General features: G+C 48.7%; 1 protein-coding gene across 2 annotated transcripts in view; it reads left to right on the plus strand.

Annotated features, from left to right (window-relative positions):
• The window catches only part of HAP1 (huntingtin associated protein 1), a 231,064-nt gene that overhangs the window by 182,983 nt on the left and 26,195 nt on the right, over positions 1-21,886 (plus strand). The window contains exons 1-4 of one of the 2 annotated variants that reach the window (XM_078645452.1): positions 4,398-4,902; positions 17,334-17,410; positions 18,268-18,384; positions 19,985-20,085. In XM_078645452.1, the coding sequence (XP_078501578.1) occupies positions 4,824-4,902; positions 17,334-17,410; positions 18,268-18,384; positions 19,985-20,085 (374 nt within the window). In that variant the 5' untranslated portion in view covers positions 4,398-4,823. Of the gene's footprint in view, positions 1-4,397; positions 4,903-17,333; positions 17,411-18,267; positions 18,385-19,984; positions 20,086-21,886 lie in introns of those variants that run through there. The other variant, XM_078645451.1, reaches the window with a different exon arrangement.

Raw genomic sequence — 21,886 nt, forward strand, 5'->3', positions numbered from 1 at the left:
CTCCGGTACTACACCGCGGCACAGCGCATTGTGGCATTGTCCACATTATCCGCACGCCACATTAACAGGCTCTCTGAGCCTAAGGTAAAATGGAATTCCTTTTTGACACCGTCCTTTGCCACCTTTGAAATACTCAGACCCAAGTGGCCATTTCCCCCTTCTTACAGGAGCAACCCGTGCCGGAGTTGGCTCTCCATTTTACCATATCGGACCTTGATCTACAGAGTTTACACACTCGAAGGTCAGTTCACCGTGCACGCCTACAACATAATGTTGCATGGTTTTACGGACACAATATGTGTTGTTACGCCCATCTCACCATGTTATCGCCGTCACCACCTTGCACGCACTCTGCCTTGTTCAATAACGTTTTTTATCGGCGGCTGCCCGTTTTCTCCTCACTCAGTACTCGGCATTAGTTCAAGTTCAATTGCATTACCCTGTGGTACTGCACCCACTTCACCATCTCATCGCCATCACTACTTCGCACGCACTCTGACGTATATTAATGGTTTTTATTGGCGGCTGCCCGTTTTCTCATCTCTCAGTACTTGGCGGCATACATTAGTTCAATTGCTTAGCCATTTGATACTGTACCCGTAGATAAATTCAATAGTATTCACATCTTCTATGTACCCACGCATGAATCACAACATGGAGTATAAGGCCTCACACCATTTCCTTCAGTGCATGGCCTGGTTCCAATCTGAAATTTTAAACAAGCTTGATCTTCCTTCTCTCACAACGTTCCATCCTTTTTTCCCCCTCTTTTTCTCCACAGGCAGCTTGGTAATATTCAGGCATGTAAATACAACCGTCCTGATGATGATCCCATTATTCTTTTAAAGGGATCGAAACGTTGTCGACCTATGGAATAGTTTCACGCAGACAACCATTGTGATTTATTGGTGTGATAACTATATTGGATAGCTTGTTTTTGTATTCCCATTGACTCCAAGCTTCCTTTTTCCTTTTGCCTGAAAATCCTAAATGTTTATTTGTTTGTTAATCTTGTTCTTATGTACTGGATTCAGGATTGTATCCCACTTTATCGTTGGTTGCTCTTAAAATGTCTAAACATTTAATTGATTAAACTATGTGTCCGCCTGGACACCGTGAAATATAGTACTTACTATAGTCTATATTTATTCAATTGTTCTAAATGCTTCTTTAAGGACCGTTGTTATAATTCATAACTGACACCTAGGGTCCTTAAACTACCTTTTGGGTTCCCTTGTTCTTCTCAAACACACCTGCAACTACTGTTGCAGATCTTGTTGCTGCTGCCTATGGTGGCAGCTCTGATTGATGCTGTTGTTACGGCTGTGGTGACTGCTTTTGTACCTTTGGTGGTAGCATCCATTGTCCCTGCTGTTATTACATAAGTGGTTTCTACTGTGGTCTATTATGTAGTTCCAGCTATTTTTGCTACTCTGGCAGCTGTTTTACTGATGTGGTAGCAGCCGCCGTTGCTACTGTGGTCCCTGCTGTGGTGGCAGCTTTTAGTGCTGCAGTGGTTCTTGTTGTTATCGCAGCTGTTGTTGATGTTGTGCTCCCTTAGTTAAGAACTTAAATGCAAGAGCGTGCAGTTCCTTAGACAAGGTATTGGTACTAGCAGTGCTTTAAATGGGCCGGTACCGTCCGGTACGGAATATCGGCACGTTTTTAGATTGAGAGGAAGAGTACCAACACTTCTCAAGAGAAATGCAATACTTATAATTAGAGAGTACCAGCACTTCTAAGAAACAGGCAGGTACTCAAGTACAGAGTACCTGCACTTCTATTTTTCCATTTCAAGCACCAGGTACTAGTAGTCTGTCAGGTGAGTGGAATGCGCTCCAATACGAGCAGATGTCCTCACACACCCTGAAAGGTGTCATGCTTCATCATCTGGGCATGCTCCTCGTCGGGCCGGCGTGTATTGCCCAATGAGCACCCACGAAGGGGCTCTTTGCCGAAGATCTTCAGGTTATGCCGTCTGATGAGTGTGTGTATGAGGGGTGTAAAGAGCAGTATGCTGAAAAGGTGATTAAAATAGGTCTAGTGGTGCTGGGTTTGAGTAAACTTTACTAGTGAAGCTCACTAACCAAATTAAAAACAGTAATGCTTGTGTGGGATGCAATGGTCCTAAAGAGCAGTCGTGATTAATTTCTAAAATGTGAAGTCAACATCTTTCTTGCCTACTAGAGCCCCTAAGGGGTCTATTAGCAATTCATCAGGACTGAAGAAGAGTTACCTACACTACTGCATGACTTATTCTTCAATGTGTACTGAGAATTTAAGTAATCAGTCATACCATAAGTAACAAAGCATAATTCTACCTTATTTTATGAACTGACCCGTTTGAGAGTCAATTAGGATCTCAGGGGAACACAACAGAGCGAACCCCTCACTTGCACTTGTTTGTGGCATTGCGTGCGCATACTCACCTACACTGGCTCTGTCTCCCTGAAATGGCCGGCCAAACACCTCATGCACAATGAAGGGACAAGGGAGAACACTAGCACTCCCCCACCACAGTGTCATCCTCCTTGACCCGCCCCCAAGACTCGTCAGTGTCCTGGGGGCGGGTCCAGGGGGATTAATAACAAAATAATAAAACAGGTAAGAAACACGTTTTATTATTGTTTTATTTGAGGCTGGTGGCAGGCGCTCCTCGGCCCTAATGGAGGGGCCGACGCCTACTACAGCTCTCTTATGCTCTGCCCTTTTCCATCTCTACCTCCCACCTTCTCTCTGTACTTCTTATCTGTCTTTTTGCTGCAATTTTCTCTCTCTCTCCCTCTTACATACTTGGTTATCAGACTCCTTGCTCCAAGTCCTTTCTTTCTGCCTCCCTTTGTGCACCATCACATGATTCTCTAAACCCTTCTGGGTGCAGGAGGGAAGTGGTTGGCCAGCGCCAAGCACTTTTTTTGCATTTCTACTGTGGAAATGCAAACAGCCAGTTGGACTCTCCAGTCACTGCTCTGCTACACCCAGTGGGGCTCAGAGAATTATACGATAGTGCGCAAGAGACGAATGGCAGAAGCTACAGCTTCTCAACACAGCTCGCTTTTCGCTCGAGGCTCCCATAGGAGCTTGGGCCAAGCCACGCCGCAGCCAAAGACCTGGCTCGAGCCAAGCAGGAGCCTACAGTGGGTCACCCACCTCTGCTGTCTAAGGACCCTCCTCCTCTTGCCAGATCCAGCCTCTCATTGGCTAGCTTAGTGATTCTCAGGGTCGAACTGGGACAGAAGATAGGCCCAGGCATCAAAATAAAAGAGGCCCTCATTAGCAAATAAGATACCTAAAAAAGTAGCCCACGTTTGCAAACCTGGGCTGTTTTAAAGTTATATAAAGAGATGTTCTATTCATGCTTTGCTAGGTATGGGAGACTGTGTGCACGTGTGCCTGCTGCAGGCAATGTTTGTGGTAATATGGGGAAATCAACTCTAAACTCGCTCCACCAGACCTCAAAACAGAGCTACAAACTGACCAAAAAGTGGCCCTCACACTAACCTGCCAGACTACGCCTTCTGGCACTGCTTTATTGCACTGCGGTATGGGGCAGCCCCACCCTGTGCATTCTGGTAGTTGGAGTGATTGCTTCCATTGAACCAATTCAACAGATACATCTAATAATACTGATTTGTAACAAAAAGTCACGGCTGGGAGCACTTAGCTGCAACTGCCTGGGATCAGGAGGTGGAAACACTTGTTTTGCGTCCTTTCTGTATGTATGTAACTAGTGTGTCGACCCCCCACCCTCTTAGGTATATCCATGTGGCTCTTTCTGACATGGCAGCGCCAGCGGTCCAGTCACGGGCTCTCCTCCAGAAGTGTTAACTAATTGGTTCATTTGAAGCAAACCAAGACTACAACTCCCAGGATGCATTAATTTATTAAATAACAATACATCACTGTACAAGCGATGCTTTTTCGACATAGAATGCCCTGGACCTTGAATTATGCGTTCTTATAAATGTACCGCCTAAAGTGTTGAACTAAAGTAAACACTGTGATGATGGCCGGCATGACGTTTCCTACAGAAACCAACTAATAAAATGAATACAAAGAAGCCAAAGTTTACATTTACAATAAATTCTGCAGACATAACTCCAGTGCGCGTCTGTAGAGCACATGCCACTAAACTAGCAGGAACGTACCATTATTGGAGACAGGGGGCGGGGAAGGGGGACCTAGAAAAACCACAGCCGCACGCGTCTCCCCTAGAAGCGCCCCCATTCTGTCTAGCACGATTACGTGTCATCATCCGGCCGTTCTCTGTTGCTCCCAGCCTCCCAACCCTGTTTCTATTTCCTCCCCCGCCGTGCACGTGCTGCTGTCTCCACCCTTTTGCCTGAGTTGGACCTGCCCTCTCAGGTGCAGATAAACAGAGCTGAGGCTGTAGTAGCGGAGTCGGTCGCTGGGTGTCTGAGAGGCAGCGGTAGAAGTGTGCCAGCACTGAGTTTAGTTGGGGTGTATTTTTGTGGGTGATATTGGTACTGGCGGTGTCCTGCTAGTGTGGGTGGAGCAGTCGTGCTGCAAAGATTAGAGTTTCTAGTGGTGGTCCGGTCTGTGCAAAAGTAGTGGGTCGGTAGCTGGCAGTGGTTGTCTCGGGGTCGGTAGCGGTAAGAGTGGTTGTATGGTGGTCGGACGGTCTGTGCCTCCTGCTTTTCTCGCCTTATGCTACCGTGTGCCAGTCTGTGGGGTATGTTGGTGCCCGCCAGTGCACCTGCCACTTTCCCCCGTGGCACCGCCTTCGCTGCCGTCCTGATGGACGTGCACGTCCCCCATTGAGTCCGAGCTGGACAGGGGGTGGGCCGGAGTGTGAGGGGGCCATGGAGTGCTGGAGCACGCATGGGGCGATGGACGAAGACTGCAACGGGAACTTACAGCTGGACAACGCTCTGGAGGAAGGTAAGGCGAGCACAGTACCCTGAATTTCCCTGCAGAGCGGGCTTCGCGCAGATTGGCGCTGTATCACTTTAAATGATGAGATATCTCAGCGGGTTGAGTGCTTGCTGCTGGGTTATTTCTGTAACGTGCCGGTTATTGGTTTAATCCCCGATGGGGACGTCACGGGCGTTCATCCTTCCAAGGTTGACAAAATAACCTCTATGGAATTTCAGTGCGAATGTTACTATAGTTGCAGGTTGCTCTTACACTAAAACAGTGCTCAATGAAACACTTATAGTTGTTTGGAAGTGTGGGAATCTGCTCCTACTTTTCAGGTTGTTATTTTCGTTGTGTTTGGATGTGTGTGTGTGTGCTGTTCTTTAATTTCGTCTTGTGGGTGGGGTCACGGTTCTGTTCCCTGATTATGCTTTGTAATGCCAGGGCGTGCTGCTGGTTGCACCGGTGGAGTTGACGGCTGTGAGTGGGTGACCTCACACTGTGTGAGATCAGATGTTCAGGCCTTGGGTTGTCTATGGCATCGTGCGAGGGTCTGTCCACCCGTACACTGTGAGAAGTAAGGCTATGACACACACCACTCAATGGGGACGAGAACTGAGGGTCTGTCCATGTTCCACTGTGGGAGGCGAGACCTCTGCATCTGATTACATCGTGGGAGGTGAGGTGATGGCCCAGATTTTTTTTTGTTTTTTTTTACACGTTGGTAGGTGATGGGTCTGCCCATGTGAAACGGCTGACCCTCACCCCACACGGAGGACAGTGGCCGATGCAACAACAAGACGTGTTTGTTTATATAGTGCTCCAAAGCTGCTGCTTTTGACACTTGAGACACAGTGGTCTTGGTCTCGGCATTAACAGCATGTAGGAAAGTTATTTATAGCAATAACAAAGCGTGCATTTTAGAGGAACTTTCAGAAAAGGAAGAGATAAATAACGCATATCATCCTCCCAAAAAGAAATTGAAAGTATACACCCTGACTTCAGGTGCCTCAGCACAATTTCCTCATTTCTGAAAGTGTATTGCTTGTCTTTTGTTTTGGAATATCGAGTGTGCACCTTGTAGTGGGTGGCCCCGCCCCCTTGTTTACATATTTAACCGCGCTGACGCTCTGCACGTATCCTTTGGCCCCGGGCACCGTTCTGTCAGGCAGCCGGCGTTCCTCCTCGCGCACTCGTCCAGGGAGGGTCCTGTGGCCAGGGCCTCTCACAGAGGCAAAGTATATGTTTATCTCATTCTGCTAACGCCGGGATCAGGGAGATTAGCTGGTATGAATGCTTTGACCGGGCCCATTGTCCTAGAGTTTCACAAAATGTGCACCGTGCATGTATTGCTTTTAAGCACGTGGCTAATGCATTTTTTTTTTCACTTGGGGAAGGGCTCAAATGTGAGTAATGGGTAATGGTGAGCATTTTGCCCTTGCGCATGCCCAGAACGGGTTTAGATGGACATTTAATGCATAGACTTCATTGTAGATTTTTCCAATTTAAATGGGAAGGGCGAGGCTCTCTGTAGCTAAGGAGAGCCCTTGCTTATCCTGTGCCCACACTGTGGCAGCAGCAATGTAGGTGCCCGAGGGTGTTTTGAATGAAACCATGCTCATGAACCCTGTGTGGCTTTTCTGTCCTGTGGCCTTGTGTGTACACAGATGGTGGCTGTAGATGCTAGCTGGCAGCCCCGTCCGGTCGGTCCTTGTCCCACCCCACTGCAGCACCATTTTCAGACATTAATTGCCCATCTCTCTCTGCTCTTACTCTGCCAAAACTGTTACTTGTTTCAAACTCCTTGCTACTTCTGGTAGCCCATTCCACACATTTAGCAGTCTGTGTGCAAATTTCCATATGCTATCCACAATCATTCATGATGCCAGACACCCGCTTCATGCTTATTTGTTCGTTATATCTGCACCACTGGATTATGCTCATTTCTTCATCTGAATTTATACCTTGTGGGGTGTCACAATCTACCTTCTCTTCATAGGTCTGCTCCATACTTCCAGTGTTTCACTTCTTACAGCTCTCTTCATGGTAAAGCTGTCCTGAGGACTATCTATCTATCTATCTATCTATCTATCTTTACTAACTACTTCACGCTAGTGACCCCTCATCCGCTTACCAGTTCATTCACTAATTATCTGTGCATCTAAGCACAGATTACGTTTACTAAGCCTTGTTCCTGTCTGGGTGACTACAGGCTTTCAGCTCCTAAGTGTTCATTGTAGCCTTGATTTGAGTGGTGTCTCATTCATCAGTGTCGTCGTTCACCCACTCAATGTCTCATTTACGGATATGTTCACTCTTCCTTTTCATTTATACCCACATTGAGGAGCGATCACTACAGGTATCGAAGTAGGATCCTGGGGCGCCAGGGGTTCTAGCATGGACTGGATAAATACATTTGGGCCCAGAAAAGATATACAAAGATATTATTATGCAGAACATGGTCTTCCCTTATAACATACGCCCCTTCATCAGGTGTAAAAAATTGTAACCTGGTAGTAAGTGTTTTGTAGCAGAAGAGGTCCCAGGGTTGTACCTTTGATCCAATCAAAAGCTACAATGAACACATTTTCTTTCGGAAGCTAACACAACGACGAATGCTATACTGTTTGAAGATTGGGCACATTGATGTTTGATTTGGGGCGGGGGTTAGTTATTTCTGTTGCTTTCATTGATATTTGTGTCCATTTAGGGTGACTTAAATCAAAACTCGGTTTAGGCTGCCTGGATGACCCACCACTGTACTTCCTGCTCCTCGCCCTGTGATTTCTGGCCTCTACTAGGCGGTGCCTTCTAACAGCAACGAGCCACCCGCCACAAGGCCCTCTCTCTGCTTCCACCCATGAGCCGCAGTGTTATGTGCACGTGCAGGCTGTCTGCGACTCTGCGTGTCCCACCCCAGGCGGGGCTGCACTGTTCGGAGATCTGGTCTCCTGCCAGCCAGGGCGGTGCCACCCGCGGACGATATGCCTGGTTTCGGTGGCACCAGCGGGTGAACTGATTTGTTTGTTTAAGTTGTTGTGCAGAATTCCCTAGAATTTCTTGCACAGTGTGATCGCCGCCGCCGCCTGGACTGAGGCCAGGCCCTGCCTGATGTGCTGTGCTTCACGTATCCCTCAATGTAGGCTTGTGAGCCACGTGGCTGGCTCTGCCCCGGCCCCACTATGTTGACATGAGAATGGCAGGCCTAGAACTACTAGACGTTAGGAGGCCATAGCATGGCCTTTCTCGGCAACACAACCATACACGCCCTCTAGTGTGCTCGTAGTATGTACAGCAGAGACGTTTTGAGGCATGGGCAAAGTGGGCGCCCTCCCAGGGGTACCCCTGATATAGCCATCTCTGTTCTGCAAACAGTCTTGTACTAGTGATCGTGGTAACGCTTCTTAAACAACTTGTTTTAAATATCGTTTTCCTTTATTATTATTTTTTTTATGTGGGTCTATTACAGATGTGGGTCTATTACAGACATTTTGCTGAGAAATGTTGTATTTCATGCAACATCCATAAAATGTTTCTTGTAGATCAAAAAAGAAACTCACGTGAGAGGACGTCACAGATTCTCTGCAGTAATATTAGTGAGCTGCTACTGTTACACTATTGCAAACGCACATCACTGTCCCTGAATATCCGCTGTAAACACATTTAGAATTTGGATGAGTGTGCCCGTGCACACTCAATGACCTGGACAAAGAAGGCATGAAAGAGCTGAAACTGGACCATACATTCAAAGCTGTCCTGTACAGCCCCTCCCCTAAATTCGCTTGCTCAAGGCCCCTAAATGCCTTCAGATGTCTTAGCCTGGGGTCAAAGACGGGGTTATTCGTGGGAGCCAAGATGGGTACCTCTGGGTGTACCATACCACGTTTTCGGCTCTTTGAATCGGATTGTGCGTCCCATTACCTGCCTTCTGTATATAGACGCCTTGTGGACTGGAGCCCCTGCCCCTCCACGCGCCTGTTCATGTTCGGACAGGTAGGGCTTCGAAGAAGGTGCTTGGGGCTCTGCCGGGTCAAATCTGGAGTGATAAGGCAGGTGTGCAGATGATGGCTGGGGGCAGGGGAGCGGCCATGATGCTTCTATAGAGAAGTCTTCCTCGCGACCTGGAGCACGTACGCACGCAGGTGCAGCAGTGGGAAGGAAGCCATGGGCGTGCATCACAAAGGAGCCTCGATCTGAGTACGCGCTGAAAGCCGGCTCCAGTGGTAAAATCGGTTATTAAGACCCAATCGGGGGCCAGAGGTACCTTTTGGGAGCCAGCGTGGTTGCTACCACATCTTTCTCTAACGTGCCACAATTGCTCAGGACTGCCAAGCCTGACAGCATAGTGGTTATTATTGTGATTAAAGTTTGAAAAGTCCTACAGTGTCCCCAGAGGTCCAGCTTTCCTGCTCCTGGGAGCAAATTTTACTGTCCGTTTATATTTCGAATCCCGGGCACCCACAGTGTCCTGAAGCGACCTGTCTCTTGATCAAGACCTTATTAAAATGACTGAGTGTACTCCCCAATCCGAACACTAGAAGCGGGGGCCCTCCCCCGCCATGCCCTACTCAAATCTGTCTTCTAAATAATTCCATTGCCCTGGACCTCGAGGTGTCCTGGGCATGTTACAGTCGTGGATATGGCAATAATTTTTATTTACAATATAAGAGCCACTGAGAGGGTTGCGGAGTTGGTCAGGTCTGGCGTCGACCAATGGGGCGCTCTCTGCATTTCAATTCATGGCACTGGCAAACTGACCAACCTGCAGCCGTGGTTGCAGCCTAGGGTAGATGTTAATTCTGTTGCAGCCATAATCTGTGATGGAGGATCACGAAAGGGGCCTGAAATGACAGAGCAGTGCATTAACTGGTCTAATGTCAGCAGAACGTACCGGACTCCTCGGTGCCTTTACTTGACACCCCAGGAGGGCTCATGGCGGTGCTTGAGAAGTCATTTGTTAGTGGATGCAAAGGAGGAGAAACCTGCCTTACGATAAGATGATGGCCATGTGCTCCATCGTGGACTGTGGCGTAGTAAGGGGTGAGCAGGAGTCACTGTGGCTGACCGACACAAAGTGTTTGGTGGGTGGTCCGGCAATCCAACGAGCCCATAAGGTGTTCAGACGGAGGGTGACTTCCTAGGCAGGTGCCCTTATTGAGTACAAAGCCTTCAGATCCACAGTTCTTCTCCAAGAGTCACCATATATGAGGCAAAGCACCCGCCCTCCGCCCTTGATACACTGGCATCTGATGTGCCCGGGACGGTCTCCACGCGTGCAGCTCTGCACGTCCGCAGTGTTTACTGCATCGGGCTTAGCGCAGCATGCCCGCCTCCTTCCCAAGCGTCTGTCTGCTTCATGAGCGTGTACCCACGGCCCTGTCTTCTCATCAAGGGACGATGACCCTAATTGGATATAATTGGGGTACGATCTCTGTTCGACCAGCCTTGACCCTGGCAGTCAATGGTGCACATAGGCTGCTCGAGACTCATTTTCTGGAAGGAGTGTTTAAAAAAAATATTCATACACACCATTCCTCTAGGTATCCAGACACGGCGATGGGATGGGCGAGTTCCTCATTGATCGCTTGCCCGTGCAGGCTTCGGGCACGGTTCGGCTGGACGAAGTCTCTGGGGATACTCGGGGGCTGTAATTGAGGAGGGGCTCATGGTGCTCCCCAACTTTGAAAGTAGCCCAGCCTTCAATGTTTCCCTTATGGGAATGGTGGTCAGTGGGCATCTAGTCCAGATTGAAGACTCTGGTCATAAGTGGTTTACTGAATTTAAGGGCATGTCAAACTGTGTGTCTTGTGCTAGGTACTGTGCAGTGAATTTATTAATCCTTATTGGGTTAGCCTTGTATCTGGTTGTCCCTGCCTTATGCCCTGGGGAAGGTCTCAGGTTTGAGCCATGAACCTTAGGGGTCCACACTTTCACCCACTCTCCTCAATCTATTCTTGGAGCCTCTATCAGAAATTCTGATATTGTCCAACATACATTATCACATGTGTGCTGATGACACTCAACTGTACCTGAAAGTCTCCTCCCCAGAGGACAGCAGGTCTCTCAACTCCGTACTTCAGGAAACGCAAAGTTGGCTGACACGCAATCATCTGAAATTGAATTATCTCAAAACAGATTTCCTCCTCTTTGCCCTAGACAAACAGCCCCCAGCCACTGCAAAATGGGTGCATCAGCTTACAGCCCTCAACTGCACTCCAAATATAATTGATTCTACGAGCTCTCTTGGAATAATGCTGGATAAACATCCGAACAAGCAGAAACACATTGGTGCTCCCACCAAAGGAGCGAACTTCCAGTTGACCATGCTAAGGAAAATAAAACCATTCCTACCCCACAACGACCTCAAGACTGCGGTGCAAGCATTAGTGATCTCTAAACTGGATTATCGTAGCGCAACCCTATGTGAACTTTCGAGATTGAAGATGGTGCCACTTAAGGCCTCTCTCAATTCAGCTGCAAGGCTCATTACAGGCTCCAAACGTTATCATCACATCTTGCCTGAGTTAAAACTCTAAATTGGCTCCTGTGTGAGGCAAGGATACATACTAAATTGCATGCTTGACCCTCAAAACTCTACATTTCAAAAGGGAAGTTGAATAGATACAGATGAAGACATTTCTGAGCGAGTTCCCCAGCCCACCCTAGGACTCGCTATCTGACTCTTGTCTTTAGTGAACTGCTATGAGTGTTATCGGTTTTGTCCTTGTCCTGTTCGATTGTGGTATTATCTACAGCTTCCTTCATAAGAAAGTTAAAGAGGTTCTGATGGAGACATTTCTGTCTAGATCTCCAGTTTTACCCTAGGACTCGCTTTCGTACTTTTGTCTTTATTGAAATGTTATGATATGATCGATGTTTGTCCTTTTCTGGTCTGGTATGTGCTACTGTCACTATTTTGTGTACCTTTGGAACTACCAATGTGTAAAGCGCTCTGACACCCTCTGTGGTCTTGTTTGCGCTATATAAAACTCCTTTAAACAAATGCATTTTTAAAAAAATGACGATGTATGTCTCTTATCCTCGGAAACCCAATTCTTGGCAGCTTCTCACTCCACTTCAAGCTTTAGGTTTGTGTGTGTAGGTGAAGGTTAAAACTTTGAATTTGAGTACACTTGGTGATGTGTCCTGGTTACAGCTTTGGGTTTTAGGCAGTCTTGAGGAGGGCAGACTTCTGCTTATCACAACCTTTATTTTGAGGGTTTGGTAAAGGGTCATCTGGTGTCCTGGTTACAGGACTGGGTTTCAGTATATGAGGGTGAAGGGTGAAGGTGGACTAGTTAACCTGGTTACAGGGTTGGTTTTAAGGATGCCTGACAATGATTGGCCTTTAATCCCGGATACAACTCTGGCTTTGACTTTGTGTAGCTCATCCTCACCTCCGCAGGTGGGGGGCAGGCCTCGTAATCGGCCTAGGGAGGTGCTGTCGCCTGTGATGCTCGGACCCTGTACTACTTTCATTAACCCTCAATGTGGGGATTCGGCCTTCACATGGGCAAAGAGCCCTCTCCCTAACTCTGCCCCTTCGCAGTGGGCTCTGTCTCCTGGGTAGGACCTTCAGTAAGGATCGGCCTTCAGTGGGCCTCGGGCTTCACCTAGGTAGGATTATTCTGAATCTCGACCTCCATCGTGTGAGATCTTTTCTCCGGTGTGGCTCCAGCAGGGAAGGACCTCCGAGGGTCTCTTCCAGGGGCTCATCTGCCTCTCCTGGTGTTCCTGCTGCTGCTGAGTAGAATCTCTGTTTGCTGTGGCTCCTTCCAGTGAGTGTTGGGCTGAAACGAGGCTCAGGCCTCAGCTGGGTGGGACCCCTGGTGGAGCTCGACCACCGTCGTGCGGGACTGTGCCTCCAGCTGGGTAGGACCCCCCCCCAGGGCACCGCTGTCTTCAGTGTGCCTGCAGCTGGGTGAGACCCCCAGGGCACCTCTGCCTCCCTCTCGCAGATCTCTGCCTCCAGTGGGGCTTCAGCTGGGTGGGCCTCCTTCCAGCCAGCCTTTGTTTCCACTGAGACAGTCTCAACGCAGTTCTGCTGTGTCACACAGATGCCCTCCGAAGATGCTCTCGCCCGCATGAAGTCTAACTGAAGTCCAAAGCGCCTGTGCCAGTGGGTGCCAATGTCCCTCTCTGCATCACCCTCTCTGGATCTTTCCAGGAGGCCTCAGTTCTACCGCTGGTAGTAGGACAGGCTTGTTGTCCTAGGGCACCGCTGGAGCTGGCATTGCTGCGAAAGAGAGCGCCTGAAGCCTGTGCCAGCACACTGGCAATAGAGGCTTGTGCGTGCCACCATCTCTACATGAGCGGGCAAAGGGCTACATTATGACGCAATGAATTACCAATTAAGTTTTGATAAAGAGGGTGAAGCAAGTTCAACTCCACCCATGACCGGGTGCATGCCGCTCAGCACGCGTAGCCCTCGGCACGGGGATATCGCGGCGGGTCCAGTCTGCCACCCCAGGCTGGTCTGTGCTCTCACTGGTCTGTGCCCTCCCCGGTCTGTTGTTTTGTCGCCAACGCTCTTGGCTCACTTCCCTGGCCTTAGCTCACCTGCTCCATCGTATATGTAATGTCGAGACATTATTTAGAGATGTAGTTTCCTGCTCACCCGGAAGTGATGGTTAATGAGGCTTCTGTACTCTTCTTCTTAGTATTCTCCGGTGCAGGCCCTTCGTCTTACAAACTATACGAGATTATTTTTATAGCAAGTTTACTTACCTGCTCTCCAACCGGATATGACGCAATGTCTCAAGTGAGGCAGAAGCAATGCCCGCATTTCTGTTTATCTTGCTACTTCCCAACAAAGCAGACCCTTTTCCTTCTCATACATAGCCATGTCACTGCCCTGGAATTTCCAATGCCTCCCCCTAAGACCCTTGGCCTGTTTTGGGCCTGTATGTAAAAACCACAGGCTTCTAAATCTTCTCCCCGACGCCCCTCCCTCAACAACATTTTTGCACTGTTAAAATGTGTACGGATTTAATTGGCATGCCTAATCTCGGTCTCAAACTCTTAGATATTTAGGCTTGCTTTCGTGGCGGTGCGGTGTCCTGCTCAGCCTGAGGTCGGGGGTCAAGGGTTGCCTTTGTCAGGCTGGAGTGCACGTGCGGACTTGCACCTCGTCAGGTACCCGGCCATTAGCCCCCACCCCGAGGCGCCCGGCATTAGCATGAGAATGCAGCCGTTTTGGGTTTTTGGTGGCTCGGCTTTGTCACTGCAGCTGGAACTTCCAGTTCCCGTGGGGCGAGGCCCAGGACGGGCAGTTACGCAGTTTTTATTCAATGACCCCTTGGCATGCAAAGCGCTCTGAATCTGCATCCAAGCAGACCCGGCATGGGGGGCAAAAGACTTGAGGGTCAGGGTTAACTTCACACTCTCATGGCAGACTGCTTTGTGGCAGGGGGGGGGGGGGGTCACTGACGAGGAGGGTCCCACGGTTCTAAATGGCAATCCCAAACAGTTACACTTGGGATACAAACAAGAAAATGTTCCCTTTTAAAGATGCATTTAAAAAAAAAAGTCTTCCTCCGAATGCCGGTTTCTCCCAAAGTAGCCTAACCTGGTAGGGATTATTCTGTATGATTGCTCAGTCGGTTGAGCACCTGCTACAGAGATTTGTTCCAGTCCTGATGTGTACTTACAGAATTCCGTGTTCATTTCGTGCTGTATATATAATGTATTATCCTCCTCTTCTCCCGGGGCATCTGCTGTTAAAGGTTCATGTTGATGCAGCAAACTTTATTTCAGGCTTCTCTTGTAATCATTGGTTCGCGGGCAGTGCCACGCAGGCCTTCAACGTGGCTGCTTTGTACTTCCTTTTGATTGGTTCCCCGGCGGTGGACTGCCTGCTTACAATGGGGCTCCTGCTTCTATTCAGTGGCAGGGCTTCAATGTTCAACAATATCCTCTGCCCCCTGCGTTTGTTCCCGGACGGTCATCTTCCCACCGGACACAGACGTGGGTTTCACTCCAGAGATTTTTTTGGGTGGTCCCCGGCCCAGTAAATTAAGAAGCCCACACAAGTTTAGTTTAGTGCAGAAACCACTGGTTATCTGCGTAATCACCGGAGTCCGGCGGATACATCTTTCCAAGTATCTGTTTCCTGCGTGGCATTTTTTTATAGCACTCCTCACAATCTGCATTGTCTCTTGGCGCTTCAAACATCAGTGTTGGTCCCAAATCAATGGTCCTCGGCCGTGGGATTTGATTGTCGCAGAGTCCACAAGTACATACACTACATCTGCACCGGGAACACTGGGCCTAGCGACCATTTACTGCCCGTTGTGTGTGTGTTTTTTGGTTTACCTATCTGGATGCAATGTCCGTGATGGTTGTCAAGATGCTGCCCGAGTCCGTAGACTCCGCTCATGTTTTCCGAGCTGTCGTTAAACAATATTGCTCAATCCACACGAAACTCCACATCTCGTTTTTGGAGATTTTGCTTTTTGCATTAGGAGACAATCACGAGTCATTAGCTGCCTGTCCTATGAGACTGCGCCGCTGTGCACATTTCATTGACAGTAATGACCCCCAGTGGTTGACCACTCTCTTCTCTTTGGTGTTGAGTGGAATCCACTGTTATGAATGCAGCACCCTCAAATAGAGGCAGTAGTCCAGTCCTGTCCTCACTTTGTCCATCCCTGTTTTTGTAGTGCCCCCTGTGTAACCTGGAAAGTAGTGCTATGATCTACTCGCGAGCGGTGCGCTTTACAGATGTACATAACATAGTAAACAAACATCTGCAAAGCCAGTATCTCTGGGCTTAATGTAAGACCTGCGTATGCACATTGGAAGGACACCCATACAGGGAGCTCACGGAGAGCACATTAGTTGTAAACAAGTTGCATACTCCTAGGTCAGCCAAGACATGATTGACAAAGGTTCATGCCAATGGTTGAAAGGATGGTTTAAGAGGGTCAATTGCTGGAAAGTGCTAATGTAAAGCCCGCTCTGTATAATGTAAGTAACAGGTCTGTTTGACAGAAGCACTGTCAAAACCCAGACCTAAATGTAGAGTTTCAACATGAAGCGAGCTGAGTGACCCTACACCTAATGCCACTCTGTAGCGAACTCTGAATACTTCTATTGCATGCGCTGGTGATGCAGTTTGTTTTTCCTGCCACAAGACTCAAGTTTTTTCTTTACTTATGCATGAGCATGGTTCAAGAAATGGAGCGCTTTCCAGCAAAAATGTGGGGTGAAAATTCAATTTCAGCTAAATGGTGGCATCTTCACAGCCACCTGAGGCACTGGAGGACATTGAGGCACTGGAGGACATTGAGGCACTGGAGGACATTGAGGCACTGGAGGACATTGAGGCACTGGAGGACATTGAGGCACTGGAGGACATTGAGGCACTGGAGGACATTGAGGCACTGGAGGACATTGGGCCAGTCCTAAGTGTGTAGGGTGTGTTATTTTGATCGGCTTGGTTGCATTTTCAGGGTCTACCAATAGCACTGCATGTAGTGTAACTAGGTGTGCAGTTTGATAGCTGGAAACACCAGCATTGTGGATGGGGGTGTGAGGGGTAGAGGGCATGGCCACCGAGGGGCCTATGGTGGCTTCCTATTGTGTTCTAACTGGTGTGCAGGCTATCTGAGATGTGCTGCTGCTAGCCGAGGAAGCCATTTTGAATGCTCTATTGCAGGAGGAACCAGTGTGTTGCAAAGCGTCTAGTGTGGGCGATACCAAATTGTATGCACAGCCAAGTCATGCCTGCGTAATGACTGGTGATGAATCCATGCCAACATAGCCACTTATGGCGAGCACATGGGGAGAGGATGTAGCCTTACGGCTAGAGCGGTTGGACTCGAAGCTGGGAAACCGGCTTCAAGTCTCTGCAACAACAACTCCACATCCTGTGATTCTGGGCAAATCACTTAATCTTCCAGTGCCTAGCAAAAATGAATGTGTCCTCATGTAACCAAACTGGTGCTCATGTAAAGCGCTCTGATGACCGATGTCTTGGGTGTAGATCGCGCTATATAAAACTCTAAAACAAACAACCTGTTTAGAATTGATTGGGGGGAATAATTGGCATTTGGTGCCATGTAAGCCTTTGCAAAAATTGTGGATTTGGCTATTGCTGCTAGGACAAGTATTCGCAATCTATAAGAAGGTATAACCATTACAGACTCTATTCTCTTCCCTCCCCCTAGCATCCCCCCCCCCCCATTCTCTTCAGGTAGGCCCTCGGAGCCTGCCTCAAGAGGAAACCGAACTCCTCAAAGATTTCTTGTAACTGATAAACGGACCAGTGCAGCTCTCAGACAGTGGCTTGCCAAAAACCGTGTGGTGAAAATGCATTGCTGTGACTTTTCATGCTTATGCAGGCCTTCTTTGCTTGCCATATAACGACTACAGTGCCAGAGAATTCAGGCTGCATAATTCAGGCCTTCTAAAGTGAGTGTGCGCGGTCTAAGCGAGTGCTCTTCTCTCCGCAGTGCTGTGCTCCGAGAGGGTCGGCCTGGTGACCAGAACCTACCATGACATCGATGCCGTCACCAACTTGCTGGAAGAGGTTTGTGGTGTTTCTTTATACTCTTCTTGTCGGGTTGCGTGTGACGCGTCCGTGCTGCCAGGACCCTTCTCCAGGCAGAACTGCCCCCTATGCCCAGCTCTCTCCCATTCTACATTCTAGCTGTCTCCCTTTATGACTGGTTTTGATATGCCAGAGACCTCCTGAAATATGTGTCCAGCACCCCAAATATTCCCGGATGGGATAACCGTAGACTTCATATCCCCCTGTGATGTATGCCATTGTGCGCTAAGACTTTGAAACATCCCCAAATATTGAAATTGCTTATTTTTGACTTGCTGCCGGCACAAATGCATTATGGGAATACTAATTTAGGCAGCCATTATACAATGGCTCGTCTAATGAAAAGATGTTGGATTGGAAGCAGAAACACATCCTGCATTACTCTCTGGATTACACTGTGTGATCCGGGGCACGCCCCATCACATCCTGTGCCTCCGTTTCCAAATGGAATTGTTGGCCCCGCCTAGGCTCCAGTGAGACATTATTACATTTGTGTGCGCTGCATTTAGGACATGATGGATAAACGTCAGATGTTGCAACAACATTCGTGACCCTTGCCATTAATCAGTTTTATGAATTAGGCATACATTTCCCTCCTAGTGTTACCTCAGGCCTGCAATACTTGAGTATTGAACTGGTGATAAAGTGGTCCATCGCTGGCTCTGACATGCCCATGGCTCTGCCCCTGCGGTGCCATCCTTCCAAGGCACTGGCCTGCGCCCTCTTCCTGTAGGTCCTGTCCACCGATGCTGTTGGATGCCTCATGGCGACGCCTGGTTCTTACCTCTCCTCTGCCTCTCTCCCAGCTGACCCTGTTTACCATCTTGTGTTTGCAGAAGGAGCGCGACCTGGAGCTGGCGGCCCGGATCGGCCAGTCTCTGCTCAAACAGAACCGGGGCCTGACCCAGCGCAATGAGTTCCTGGAGGAGCAGGTGGAGCTGGCCAAGGAGGAGGTGAGTGCACGCGCTGGCGGCGGCCATGACAGTCCTCCAACTAGGCGCACCCTATCCTCCTCCTTAGAACAGCATCACAGCAGTGGCCGTTTAAGGCGCTCTTGTGAAAGTAAACTCACTTTGCACACATATGGTTGACCTTGGAAGGCCGAAGTGCAATTCAGTTTGTGGTGTAAACAGAAAAAAATGTCAGCGTGAGTTGGTAATACAGAAATCTATAAACGCTGTTTAAATCAGCAGTACATTTTGAATTTTCATGAATGTTTGACAATGTGGCATAGAACAGGTTAACTTTTTCTATATTAACTGTGTTGGTGTTTCATTTTGAAGGATTTTCTTTTGTTTCAGTGGTCATCGCCAACCTTGCAGTGGTCAAGGAAAGGGTTGAAAAGACCGGACTGTTTTTTTTTTTTTTTTTTTTAGTCGCTTTTGAATCTGTCATGGGTTGTCTTGCTCCTGGGGCTGTTGTGATTCATTATTTCTGCACCAGTGCCTGCCTTTGGTGCTGTGTGTTACGTGGGTTGAGGCCCGTGTAGATGGGGCTGATCCTCCTCATACCAAACTCCCTAATGGGGTTTGATCTTCTCCCTTAGATAATTTAGACTCTACCCCAAGTGCTAGTTAATAAGTCAAAGGGCCCCAGGAAGGAAGCCTTGTGCCCTCCGAGGCTATGGTTCGTGCGAGTCCTGCACGTCAAGCCTCCCAGCAGAGGCTGTGTGTGTGTGTGTGTGTGTGTGTGCATGTGTGTGTGTGTGTGTGTGTGTGTGTGTGTGTGTATATATATATATATATATATATATATATATATATATCATAAGAACACCTCATTCTAAACTTTGCCCATCATATAGCCACACAGAATGTCATCCATACCACCCCCCCCCCCACACACACACTCTACTTCAGAAACCTTGGCACCATAATGATTATCCTCGGATATACCAATCCACTTGCGCAGAACATGTACAAAAGCTCGTCCGTGTCTCTGTTGTTTCATACCAGCAGCTATACTTTAAAATCTCCCTCTCGTTCACGTCCATCAGATGTTCTACCACCCCTCTCCCTATGGCAGAGGGTAAAGATTCTTCTGTAGTCCCAAGAACTCTCCATTAATATAATCTAGAGAGTAGAAGAAGGAAGGTCCTGCTGAAGCCAATTGTAGAATGATACATACCTTCCATCACACCTCTTTTAATTGTAGTTGAATGATCTAGGTGCAAAAATAATCTACATAAAGGTTTGGGCAGTTACCGAGTACTACCTGGGCCCTTCCTGTAACTGATGCTGAGCAGAGAGGCTTCTTATCCAGGGAAGGAGGCGTCTGAAAAGGAAAGAACATGCATAAAATGGACTGTTTGTGTGTAATGTGATGTTGCCACTTTTAGAAGTCCTGTCCCACAGGTGGACTTGTCTGCATAGACCCACCCCCCCTCCTGGCTGGGCACTCTCGGTTGGAGCCTGGCACATGTCAAGTGTACCACCCTCTCGCGTTCCATCAGGATGAGGGTCCGTCTTCCCTGTGGACGCTTCTTCACTTCTCCTGTAGCGATGAGCTCAGGGCGGTTCTTGCACCAACGCCTCCTATACCTTTTCTATGCAGATCGCCCAGCTGCAGCATGAAGTGTCCCGCCGAGATATGCTCCTGCACCTCTACACCAACACCACGGAGGAGAGTGAACCCACCTCCAGCTCCACCACCCCGTGAGTACCCGCCGCCTACCTTCTGTGGTGTTCACTATAGCCGTTCGCATCTCGCAGTGGCCCTTCGTGGCACTGGTCTCCGCATCTGTCTGTCCCTGTTTCTGGCAATGATGAAAGCATCTTTCCCTGTATCTCTGTCCTATCCATGCTTTCCTCTTAGATTGCCCTGCTGTGGCACAATCTGTTTTATCGTTTCTATGACTTTTATGTTTTTCTGATAACTCTTTCAGCCTTTCATGCTTTTTGTTACCCATCGGCTGGATTATGGTGCACCTGCGCATTCTGATACCTCGCTTTGTATATCTGTACCACTTATTTTCTCTGATCTCTGCAGCTCTCTGTTGCCCTGTTTCCTCTTGAATCCATGTGGCACCGCTGTTTTCTGATACTCTACTATGAATATCTTGACCACTGCTTTCTTTCTGGTATTTTATCTGTTGTGCTGTAGTTTTATTATGCACCCCCATGCCTGTCTGTATTCGTGCTGTTTAAAGTTTGAAGTTTAGAAGGTTCTTAGTAGAGCGCACTGTGACCAAGCGGCTTCCTGGCGCTGAGGTTAGAACAAAGGAGCTCAGAAGATAGCCATAAGGGGGTTAGCAGGAGTACGCTTGGGAGAAAAGGAAAGTTTTTAGTGCCTTGCGAAATTGTGAGTAGGCTGAGATGGACCTAATAGATATCGGAAGGCTGTTCCAGAAACTAGGAGCGAGTACTGAAAATCTGGTGCCACCAGTTCTGGTCTTTCGATATCGGGAAATATTGAGAAGGGATTGATTAGAAGAACGGAGGGAATGGCAGGGGTTGTGGGGGCTGATGAGAGAATTGATGAACCAAGGGGCAGTGCGGGCTCGAGCCATAAAGGCAAGGCAGCCCATCTTAAAGAAGGACCTCTGACAGATGGGGAGCCAGTGAAGGGATTTCAGGTATGAAGTGATGTGCTGAAACTTAGGGAGGTGATGTATAAGGCGGGCTGCTTGATTTTGAATAGCCTGTAAACGGCGAAGTTCAAAGGCCGGAATTCCCACATAAAGGCTGTTCCCGTAATCTACGCGTGAAAGAATCATGGCTAGCACAATGATTTTAAGGGCATCCGGGGAAAAAAAAACGGGAAACTTTCCGGATAATCCGGAGGGACAAAAAACAAGAAGAGACCACTGAGCTAACCTGGGCATGCACGGAGAGGTCCCGACTGATTTTAATGCCCAAGGTCTTTGCTGAGGCCGCCGGCACTGGGGGAGGGCCAAAGGTGGATGGCCAGAAGGCGGCTGACCAAGGGCTGATGTTGGCGCCAGTCAGGACCAACTCCGTTTTGTCCAGGTTGAGCTTAAGATGGTTGTGGTTCATCCATTCAGAAATAAAAACGAGGGAAGAATGGAACTTAGGCAAAGAGTCAGAGGAAGAAAGATCAAACACAAGCTGGAGGTCATCCGCGTAATTGTACACGGAGACCCCCATGTTGAAAAGAGAAAGAATCAAAGGTTGGATATAAAGATTGAAAAGAAGGGGGGACAGGGAGGATCCCTGAGGAACCCCACAGATGACCGGGCGGGAAGGAGCAGAAAAGCCAGAAAAGTGGACCGCCTGGGACCGCCCTTTAAGAAAAGAGGCGAGCCAAGAGAGGGCAGTGCCCCGAATGCCCGCTGCGCTGACACGGCCGAGAAGGTTGGAGTGGTCGACCGTGTCAAACGCAGCGGACAAGTCAAGGAGCACAAGGGCTTGAGGGAGATTAGAATCAGCCCTACTCTTGAGCTCGTCAAGGACGGCCAGGACCACTGATTCGGTCGAGTGGCCCGGGCGGAAGCCC

This window comes from Lissotriton helveticus, chromosome 5_1 (genome assembly GCF_964261635.1).
Source record: "Lissotriton helveticus chromosome 5_1, aLisHel1.1, whole genome shotgun sequence".
In the NCBI taxonomy this organism is placed as follows: Eukaryota; Metazoa; Chordata; class Amphibia; order Caudata; family Salamandridae; genus Lissotriton; species Lissotriton helveticus.